The sequence below is a fragment of the Oncorhynchus mykiss genome, chromosome 25 (genome assembly GCF_013265735.2).
Source record: "Oncorhynchus mykiss isolate Arlee chromosome 25, USDA_OmykA_1.1, whole genome shotgun sequence".
NCBI lineage: Eukaryota > Metazoa > Chordata > Actinopteri > Salmoniformes > Salmonidae > Oncorhynchus > Oncorhynchus mykiss.
Genome location: NC_048589.1, coordinates 18973694 through 18985167, shown reverse-complemented (window position 1 = coordinate 18985167; position 11474 = coordinate 18973694). Strand labels below are relative to the sequence as shown.

The 11474-nt window shown below is 42.4% G+C and overlaps 1 protein-coding gene across 2 annotated transcripts in view; it reads left to right on the top strand.

Annotated features, from left to right (window-relative positions):
- The first annotated feature begins 7255 nt into the window (after nt 1-7255).
- Nucleotides 7256-11474, top strand: part of fsip1 (fibrous sheath interacting protein 1) — a 50016-nt gene continuing 45797 nt past the window's right edge. Inside the window, exons 1-5 of one of the 2 annotated variants that reach the window (XM_021584769.2) lie at nt 7256-7500; nt 7617-7794; nt 10742-10799; nt 10904-11073; nt 11168-11246. In XM_021584769.2, the coding sequence (XP_021440444.2) occupies nt 7624-7794; nt 10742-10799; nt 10904-11073; nt 11168-11246 (478 nt within the window). In that variant the 5' untranslated portion in view covers nt 7256-7500; nt 7617-7623. Of the gene's footprint in view, nt 7501-7616; nt 7795-10741; nt 10800-10903; nt 11074-11164; nt 11247-11474 lie in introns of both variants that reach the window. The other variant, XM_021584768.2, reaches the window with a different exon arrangement.

Below are 11474 nucleotides of genomic sequence, written 5' to 3'. Positions count from 1 at the left end.
CCAGTCCCACTCAAAATGCCTTAGATAGCTCTTTCGTCCTACCCCACACACATACGGAGACCTCACCGAGGTTAACTGATGCCTCCAGAGATGAAACCTCTCTCATCGTCACCCAACGCATAGGTTGTCTTTACAATATGCCTTGAATCTATTCTACCACGCCCAGAACCCTGTCCCCAACGCACTAGACGGCCAGTTCTTATAGCCTTTAGCCGTACCCTTATCCTACTTCTCTGTTCCTCTGGTGATGTAGAGGTTAACCCAGGCCCTGTAGCCCCCAGTTCCACTCCTATTCCCCAGGTGCTATCATTTGTTGAATTCTGTAAACATAAAAGCCTTGGTTTCATGCATGTTAACATCAGAATCCTCCTCCCTAAGTTTTTTTAATGCTTTAGCACACTCCGCCAACCCTGATGTCTTAGCCGTGTCTAAATCCTGGCTTAGGAACGCCGCCAAAAATTCTGAAATGTCCATCCCCAACTACAGCATTTTCCGCCAAGATATAACTGCCAAAGGGAGTGGAGTTGCAATCTACTGCAGAGACAGCCTGCAGAGTTCTGTCATGCTATCCAGGTCTGTGCCCAAACAGTTCGAGCTTCTACTTTTAAAAATCCACCTTTCCAAAAATAAGTCTCTCACTGTTGCCGCTTGTTATAGACCCCCCTCAGCCCCCAGCGGTGCCCTGGACACCATATGTGAATTGATCGCCCGCCATTTATCTTCAGAGTTTGTACTGTTAGGCGATCTAAACTGGGATATGCTTAACACCCCGGCCGTCCTACAATCTAAGCTAGATGCCCTCAATCTCACACAAATTATCATGGAACCTACTGGGTACAACCCTAAATCTGTAAACACGGGCACCCTCATAGATATCATCCTGACCAACCTGCCCTCTAAATACACCTCTGCTGTTTTCAACCAGGATCTCAGTGATCACTGCCTCATTGCCTGTGTCCGTAATGGGTCCGCGGTCAAACGACCACCCCTCATCACAGTCAAACGCTCCCTAAAACACTTCAGCGAGCAGGCCTTTCTAATCGACCTGGTCCAGGTATCCTGGAAGGATATTGACCTCATTCCGTCAGTAGAGGATGCCTGGTTATTCTTTAAAAGTGCCTTCCTCACCATCTTAAATAAGCATGCCCCATTAAAAAAATGTAGAACTAAGAACAGATATAGCCCTTGGTTCTCTCCAGACCTGACTGCCCTTGACCATGCCAACAACATCCTGTGGTGCACTGCATTAGCATCGAATAGCCCCCGAGATATGCTACTTTTCAGGGAAGTGAGGAACCAATATACACAGGCAGTTAGGAAAGCTAAGGCTAGCTTTTTCAAACAGAAGTTTGCATCCTGTAGCACAAACTCTAAAAAGTTATGGGACGCTGTAAAGTCCATGTAGAGTAAGAGCACCTCCTCCCAGCTGCCCACTGCACTGAGGCTAGGAAACACTGTCACCACCGATAAATCTACGATAATCGAGAATTTCACTAAGCATTTTTCTACGGCTGGCCATGCTTTCCACCTGGCTACCCCTACCCCGGTCAACAGCTCTGCACCCCCCACAGCAACTTGTCCAAGCCTCCCCCATTTTTCCTTCACCCAAATCCAGATAGCTAATGTTCTGAAAGAGCTGCAAAATCTGGACCCCTACAAATCAGCTGGGCTAGACAATCTGGACCCTCTCTTTCTAAAATTATCCACCGCAATTGTGGCCCCTATTACTAGTCTGTTCAACCTCTCTTTCGTATCGTCTGAGATCCCCAAAGATTGGAAAGCTGCCACGGTAATCCCCGTCTTCAAAGGGGGAGACACTCTAGACTCAAACGGTTACAGACCTATATCTATCCTACCCTGCCTTCCCAAGGTCTTTGAAAGCCAAGTTAACAAACAGATTACCAACCATTTCGAATCCCACCTTACCTTCTCCGCTATGCAATCTGGTTTCCGAGCTGGTCATGGGTGCACCTCAGCCACGCTCAAGGTCCTAAACGATATCATAACTGCCATCAATAAAAGACAATACTGTGCAGCCGTATTCATTGACCTGGCCAAGGCTTTCGACTCTGTCAATCACCACATTCTTATCGGCAGACTCAACAGCTTTGGTTTCTCAAATGTCTGCCTCACTTGGTTCACCAACTGCTTCTCAGACAGAGTTCAGTGTGTCAAATCGGAGGGCCTGTTGTCTAGACTTCTGGCAGTCTCTATGGGACTGCCACATGGTTCAATTATCAGGCCGACTCTCTTCTCTGTATACATCAATGATGTCGCTCTTGCTGCTGGTGATTTTCCGATCCACCTCTACGCAGACGACACCATTCTGTAAACTTCTGGCCCTTCTTTGGACACTGTGTTAACAAACCTCCAGACGAGCTTCAATGCCATACAACTCTCCTTCAACTGCTCTTAAATGCTAGTAAAACTAAATGCATGCTCTTCAACCGATCGCTGCCCGCGGGCGCCTGATTAGCAATCACTACTCTGACGGTTCATATTTAGTACTGTGCACCTTCCATAGTCTGTTCTGGACTTTGGGACTGTGAAGAGACCTCTTGTGGCATGTCTTGTGGGGTATGCATGGGTGTCCAAGCTGTGCGCCAGTAGTTCAAACAGACACCACGGTGCATTGAACATGTCAATACCTCTCATAAATAAAAGTAGTGATGAAGTCAATCTCTCCTCCACTTTGAGCCAGGAGAGATTGACATGCATATTATTAACATTAGCTCTCTGTGTACATCCAAGGGCCAGCTGTGCTGCCCTGTTCTGAACCAATTGCAATTTTCCTAAGTCCTTTTTTGTGGCACCTGACCACACGACTGGACAGTAGTCCAATTCATTTGTAAAGATTGAAAAAGTAAAGGGCCTAGACAGTTGCCTTAGGGATTTCCTGATTCTACCTGGATTATGTTGGAGAGGCTTCAATTAAAAGAACACCCTCTGTGTTCTGTTAGACAGTTAACGCGTTATCCACAATATAGCACGTGGTGTAAAGCCATAACACATCAGTTTTGCCAGCAGCAGACTATGATCGATAATGTCAAAGGCTGCACTGAAGTCTAACAAAACAGCCCCCACAATCATTTTGTCATCAATTTCTCTCAGCCAATCATCAGTCATTTGTGTAAGTGCTGTGCTTGTTGAACGTCCTTCTCTATAAGCACGTTGAAAGTTTGCTGTCAAGTTGTTTACTGTGAAATAGCATTGTATCTGGTCAAACACCATTTTTTTCCAGAAGTTTACTAAGGGTTGGTAACAGGTTGATTGGTCGGCTATTTAATCCAGTAAAGTTTTTTTTACTATTTAATCCAGTAAAGGGTTTTTTACTATTCTTAGGTGGCGGAATGACTTTTGCTTCCTCCCAAGCCTGAGGGGACACACTTTCCAGTTGGCTTAAATTGAAGATGTGAAAATATCGTCCGCTATTATCCTCAGTAATTTTCCATCCAAGTTGTCATTGTTGATGGACAACAATAATTTTTTCACCTCTTCCACACTAACTTTATGGAATTAAAATGCCTGTCTTTCATAATTTATTCAGTTATACTTGGATGTGTAGTGTCAGCATTTGTTGCTGGCATGTTATGCCTAAATGTGCTAATCTTGCCAATTAAAAAATAATTGAAATAGTTGGCAATATCAGTTGGTTTTGTGATGAATGAGCCACCTGTTTCAATGAATGATGGAGCTGAGTTTGCCTTTTTTTCCCAGAATTTCGTTTAAGGTGCTTCAAAGCTTTTTACTATCATTCTTTATTTCATTTATCTTGGTTTCATAGAGTATTTTTTTCTTCTTTTAATTCATTTTAGTCACATGATTTCTTAATTTGCAATAACTTTTCCAATCGGTTGTGCAGCCAGACTTATTTGCCGTTCCTTTTGCCTCATCCGTCTCAACCATTACATTTTTCAGTTCCACATCAATCCATGGGGATTTAACAGTTTTTACAGTCATTTTCTTAATGGGTGCATGCTTATTAGCAACTGGAATAAGCAATTTCATAAATGTGTCAAGTGCAGTGTCTGTTTGCTCCTCATTAAACACCACGGACCAAAAGATATTCAACAACAGGAATCACTACAAAACTTATTGTATGACTTCTTATACATTATATTAGGCCCAGCCTTTGGAACTTTGGTTTTCCTAGATATGGCTACTATATTATGATCACTACATCCGATGGATCAGGATACTGCTTTCAAGCACATTTCTGCAGCACTAGTAAAGATGTGATCAATACATATTGATGATTTCATTCCTGTGCCGTTTGTTTACTGACATATTCAATATCTCCCTATCCCAGTCTGCCGTCCCCACTTGCTTCAAGATGTCCACCATTGTTCCTGTACCCAAGAAGGCAAAGGTAACTGATCTAAATGGCGATCACCCCGTAGTACTCACTTCTGTCATCATGAAGTGCTTTGAGAGGCTAGTTAAGGATCATATCACCTCCACCTTACCTGACACCCTGGACCCACATCAATGTGTATATCACCCCAATAGATCCACAGATGATGCAATAGCCCTATCCCATCTGGACAAGAGGAATACCTATGTAAGAATGCTGTTCATTGACTATAGCTCAGCCGTCAATACCATAGTACCCTCCAAGCTCATCAATAAGCTTGGGGCCCTGGGTCTGAACCCCGCCCTGTGCAACTGGGTCCTGGACTTCCTGATGGGCTGCCCCCAGGTTGTGAAGGTAGGAAACAACACCACTTTGCTGTTCCTCAACACTGGGGCCCCACAAGGGTGCGTGCTCATCCCCCTCCTGTTCACCCATGACTGTGTGGCCTCGCATGCCTCCAACTCAATCATCAAGTTTGTAGATTACACAACAATAGTAGGCCTGATCACCAACAATGATGAGACAGCCTACAGGGAGGAGGTGAGGGGCCTGGCGGAGTGGTGCCAGGAAAATAACCTCAACAAAACAAAGGAGCTTTTTGTGGACTTCAAATTAAATCAAAGTTTATTTGTCACGTGCGCTAAAATACAACAGGTGAAATGCTTACTTACAGGCTCTAACCAATAGTGCAAAAAAGGTATTAGGTGAACAATAGGTAGGTAAAGAAATAAAACAACAGTAAAAAGACAGGCTATATACAGTAGCGAGGCTATACAAGTGGCGAGGCTACATACAGACACTGGTTAGTCAGGCTGATTGAGGTAGTATGTACATGTAGATATGGTTACAGTGACTATGCATATATGATGAATAGAGAGTAGCAGTAGCGTAAAAGAGGGGTTGGCGGGTGGGACACAATGCAGATAGCCCGGTTAGCCAATGTGCGGGAGCACTGGTTGGTCGACCCAATTGAGGTAGTATGTACATGAATGTATAGTTAAAGTGACTATGCATATATGATAAACAGAGAGCAGCAGCAGCATAAAAGAGTGGTTGTGGGTGCACACAATGCAAATAGTCTGGTTAGTCATTTGATTACCTGTTCAGGAGTCTTATGGCTTGGGGGTAAAAACTGTTGAGCAGCCTTTTTGTCCTGGACTTGCCATGCTGTAGTAGAGAGAACAGTCTATGACTGGGGTGGTTGGGGTCTTTGACAGTTTTTAGGGCCTTCCTCTGACACCGCCTGGTGTAGAGGTCCTAAATGGCAGGCAGCTTAGCCCCAGTGATGTACTGCGCCGTACGCACTACCCTCTGTAGTGCCTTGCGGTCAGAGGCCGAGCAATTTCCATACCAGGCAGGTTGTGTCGACTTCAGAAGACAGAGAGAGCATGGCCCTATTCACATTGACAGGACCTCAGTGGAGAAGGTGAAAAGCTTCAAGTTCCTCTGTGTACACATAAATGACAATCTGAAATGGTCCACCCACACAGACAGTGTGGTGAAGAAGGCGCAACAAGGTAGAATTGAGAGCATCCTGTCGGGTGGCATCACTGCCTGGTACGCAACCGCAGGGCTCTCCAGAGGGTGGTGCGGTCTGTCCAATGCATCACCGGGGGCAGACTGCCTGCCTTCCAGGATACCTACAGCACCCGATGTCACAGGAAGGCCAAAAAGATCATCAAGGACATCAACCACCTGAGCCACGGCCTGTTCACCCCGCTCTCATCCAGAAAGCGAGGTCAGTACAGGTGCATTAAAGCTGGGACCGAGAGACTGAAAAACAGCTTCTATCTCAAGGCCATCAGACTATTAAATAGCCATCTCTAGCCGGCTATCACCTGCTTACTCAACCCGGCACCTTTGAGGCTGCTGCCCTATCTGCATAGACATGGAATGACTGGTCACTTTTAATGGAACACTAGTCACTGTAATAATGTTTAAATACTGTTTTACTCATTTCATATACTGTACTCTACTGTATTTTAGTCAATGTCAGTCAGACATTGCGCATCCTAATATTTATATACTTCTTAATTCCATTCTTTTACATTTAGATTAGTGTGTATTGTTGTGAATTGTTTGATACTACTGCACTGTTGAAGCTAGGAACACAAGAATTTCGCTACACCCGCAACATCATCTGCTAAATATGTGTATGTGACCAATAAAATTGGAATTGATCCCTAGCTTTTTTTTTTTTTTTGTATTCTAGGGAGTCTCGTGAGTAGACTGGACCCTGGTTTTATGGATACACAATCAATCGTTTTTCCTGTACAGTGAAATTTGTTTGTTAACAAAAATAAAGACTTTTCTTAAACATGTACATTCTGTAAATTAAGAATAATTATACAATCAGAATAATTTCTTATTTCTTAATTGTACATTTTTTGTCAGTAGGCTAATGTAATTAATTTACTTAAGCTTACTTACTTAAGTTTCCGTTTCTAGAGTGCTTATATATAATTTAACTAGGCAAGTTAGTAAAGAACAAATTCTTAATTACAATGACGGCCTACCCCAGCTAAACCTGGATGACGCTGGGCCAATTGTGTACTGCCCTATGGGACTCCCAAACACGGCCGGATATGATACAGTCTGGATTTGAACCAGGGACTTTAGTGACACCTCTGGCATGGAGATGCAGTGCCTTAGACCGCTGCGCCACTCAGGGAGCACTTATTAAATTCTTTATCTTATATGAAGTAGAAATGCTCGTAAACATTTCCCTGATTTGGTTATACTTTTTTAACCACATTTTTATATTACGCACTATGCGAAGCTGCCAAAAAGATTGATATCGTATCATACACGTTTTACCTCGGACTTGTATTTTGAAGGCAAAATCTGAAAACGGGAAGTCATGTGGATAGATGCTTCTACGGGTTTCTTCTGTGAAGCTAATGTTAGTGCAATCTGTGATCCTTGGGACGTCCCTACTCTAAACCCATATACCCTAACTATAACCATAACCTAACCCTACCATTTTAAATGTCAACTTCCCAAGGATTCCAGATTGCACCAACCGTGATGCTAATAATACATGTGCTTTATATTCAAAGTTTGTAGTTACCACATCCGGGTCTTTTGCGTCCTTAGTTACCATTCGGAAAGAAAAACATCACCACCCTTGCCTACACAGCTATCAGGTATCTAGGCTATATTTATAATTTAACGAAAAATACAATAGAACATTTGATTTATTTACCAATATACTTATTGCAAAATGCTCTATTCTAATAATGGGTTATGTTAACGTTACCAGAGCACCCATGGATATTACGAGAGGCAGTTTAGATGATATCTCCCGCCCGGCATCCAACGAGCGTTCTCGCCCGGGTAGCCGTGTATCAACTGTGTCACTGCCTGACGTCGGAAGAGTTTTTCATCCCAGCCCGACGTCCCTGGTGGTCCTGAGCGATGATGCCCCCAACAATAAGCAGGTAATGTGCTTGCATGCACACTTTGTGCGTGTAGAACAAGATGACCTGACATATGCTCCTCAATAAGTAAAGGGTCAAGTCAAGAAAACACATTTGGAATAATGTGTCAAGAAGGGGACACAGTTTGAACCTGATAGTATCTGGTTAATGTTTCACAATTTCCTTTGGGTGGTGGGCCATTCTTGATACACACAGGAAACTGTTGTGGTGAAAAACCCAGCATCATTGCAGTTCTTGACACAAACCTACTACCATACCCAGTTCAAAGGCACTTAACATTTTTGTCTTGCCCATTCACCCTCTGAATGACACACATACACAATTCATGTCTCAAAGGTTAAAGAACAATTTTCAAGCCACCTTCTCCCCTTCAGCTACACTGATTTTAAGTCGATGTAACAAGTGACATCAATAAGGCATCACACTGTAGCTTTCACCTGGATTCACCTGGTCAGCCTATGTCATGGAAATAGCAGGCATTCGTAATGTTTTGTATACTCATTGTATAAAAGCACCACCATATTTGGTTCTGTTAGCTAACTGTCCAGGTTGGAGCTTTGTACCTGAAGGTCCCATGTAGAGTCTGTGTTGTGTGGTTGCTGTGCATGTTTGTTCAAGAACCATTTGAGGACCTTAGAATAATTTGTTGTGGTGGAGTTTCTTACACTTTTGTACTGTGTTTGGAGGCTTTGATGATGGCTTTTGGGTCTGGGTAGACAAAATATCCACAGGAAAGTATTATTAAACCGACTTCAACACACAAGTCTTACTGTGTGGTGAATATTTGTTTGCTCGAGACCTAAGACACATGCATGTAATTCATGCATATTAACTGAAGTCTTGCAGCTGTTTTACATGGTTTTGCGCATGTGACAAAAATTTAAACAGCAGTACTTTAAATAATACTTTCCTATGGATATTTTGGCAAAAATGTTGACCCACTGAAGGACCAACCGCACACAGACAACCGATAGAGTAAGTTCAAATGTATCCTCATCCCCAGGCTATTGCGCATATAAGCCTGTGACCATAGAAGTCTATGGAAGTGACCTACTGAGTAAATTATTTGAATCATAACATTTTTGTGAATCACACAGCTAGCTGCGAGGCGTGTTGTGGGAGATGATTAAGCCAAAGCCAATTTGTCCAGGTCTTTCTGTTTTGGCAAACAAAGGCCAAGCTTGATGCGTTGGTCCACCAGACATTTGGGTGGAAGTGTCTGGGAACGACATTAGTTCAAATGTAATTTGATTCAACATTCTGGCTTGTAAGGAAACTTTCTGTCACGCCCTCACCAAAACCGCCACCGCGGAGTTATGCCCACCCAGACCCTCCCATATAGGCTTAGGTTTGGGGGCGGGGGGGGGTCATGCCCTGACCTGAGTTTGCTTTGTTTTCTTTATTATTTTGGTTAGGTCAGGGTGTGACAAGGGTGATATATGTGTTTTTGTATTGTCTATGGGTTTTTGTAAGTCTATGGGTTTTCACTAGTCTAGGTATTTATATGTCTATGGTTGCCTAGATTGGTTCCCAATTAGAGGCAGCTGTTTATCGTTGTCTCTGATTGGGAACCATATTTAGGCAGCCATATTCCTTGGGTTATTTCGTGAGTTTTTGTCTATGTGTTAGTTGCCTGTGTCTGCACTTATCATATATAGCTTCACGTTTGTTTGACCCTAACCCCTAACCCTCTAACCCTAACCCTCTAACCCTAACCCTCTAACTCTAACTCTTGATGCTCTCCTCCATACATCGAACGTGACACTTTCCAAGTTTTTGCAGTGCTCTGTTTCAGACTGTATACCAATAATTGGTATCACAGTCTGATTTATTATATTTTAGTCGATGCTCTTATCCAGAGCAACTTACAGGAGCAATTAGGGTTATAAGTGCCTTGCTCAAGGGCACAATCCCTGCTCAGGGATTCGTATCAGCGGCCTTTCAGTTACTGGCCCAATGCTCTTAACCGCTAGGCTACCTGCTGCTCTTAACCGCTAGGCTACCTGCTGCTCTTATTATTAGGCAAGGGTTGAGCAGTGTAGCCTATTTTCAACCAGTAGAAAATGAATGGTGGCAGAAGGCGGTTTTAACTAACTCTATGTAAACTTTGATAACTTTCTGAACTATACAGAGATAGTAAGAGCATCTTGGTGTGTTCTCTTAACTTGTCTTTTTGTCTTTTACTGTTACCCAGTCCTTACAAGGCAAGTCAACCCTAACCTTTATCCTAAACGTTGCTTTAAATATACTACCATTCAAAAGTTGAGAGAATGCCAAGAGTGTGCAAGGCTGCCATCAAGGCAAAGGGTGGCTACTTTGAAGAAACTCAAATATTACATATTTTGAATTGTTTAACACTTTTTGCTTACTACATGGTTCCATATGTGTTATTTCATAGTTTTGATGCCTTCACCATGATTCTACAATGTAGAAATATAGTAAAAATAAAGAAAAACCCTTGAATGAGTAGGTGTGTCCAAACTTTTGACTGGTACTGTATATATGTCTGCCTCTAGTAAGGTTTCTTATTGTAACATATTGCTGGTTATTTCTTGATCCGTGCCTGTTTGGCAACACTTTTCCCACCTCCGAAGGTACAGTATATCCATAATCGGTAGACTTTTCTGATTTGAAAAGTCGTCATTTGCGTCACCAAGATGTGCCAAAGAAAGATTGAAATAATATTGAGTAGTTATTTATGATGCAAGGTGATTTGTAGATTAGTCAGTTTCGACTCGCCTTTAAAGCCGGCTGCAATGTTGAAAGTGCAAAAGCGAAATTCATGGGAAACTATGCCTCCGCTTCTTGTCTGGAAAGCCCTTAAGACGGAATGTTAATGTTAAAATAACTATACTGTTTTTAACTGTAAACATGACTGCCTCTTGACTTTCCCCATCAATGGGCCTAGAACCTGTGGGTTGAATAGATGTTACAATTACTTTCCTAGGATCACAGCAACTCACATGAAAACCTCAGGTCTCCAGACGAAAGTCTTCCTGAGAAAGGTAGGCGTAAGTACATATCACTATGACATTTTAGGACGTAGAATACTGAAAAGAAAATGGATGAACATATTTGTATGCATGCATTTCTTTGAATGGATTTCCAGATCACTCCATTGGAGATGTATCTGATGAGGAGAATGAAGATCCAGAACTCCAGAAGGCCATCAAGAAAATGAAAATACTTGACAAAATCTTGGCTTCAAGGATCTCAAATGAAAAAGAGGTCAAGAGAAAAGGAAAGGAGCTCCATCAGAAACTATGGCAGGAACTATTGGTAAGCACAGGGATACGCAGAATACACAGATTAAATTACATTTTAAGAATGTCTATATGTTAAAGGATGTTTCCTACCTATTTCTGTGCAGCAGATAAAGCCCAACAGATCTTCAGAATGGGCAGATGAAGCAGAAAATACAAGGATGTTTTTGTCCCTGGCACCTTCCAGTAGTAAGTGAAATATTAAACAGTAATTCCAGAACGCAGATCAGTGTGGATACTGTTTACAATGCACATTAACTGGAGCTTTGAGGACAATGTACTCATGCCAAATTACTATTCCAAGATATACAGTATAAACCACGTTTTGTTTATCACCATTTTTGATCAGCTTTCTTTTGTATGGGATATGTCACAGCAAATTGATAACATTATTTAGATTCAGTTTCAGAATTTTAA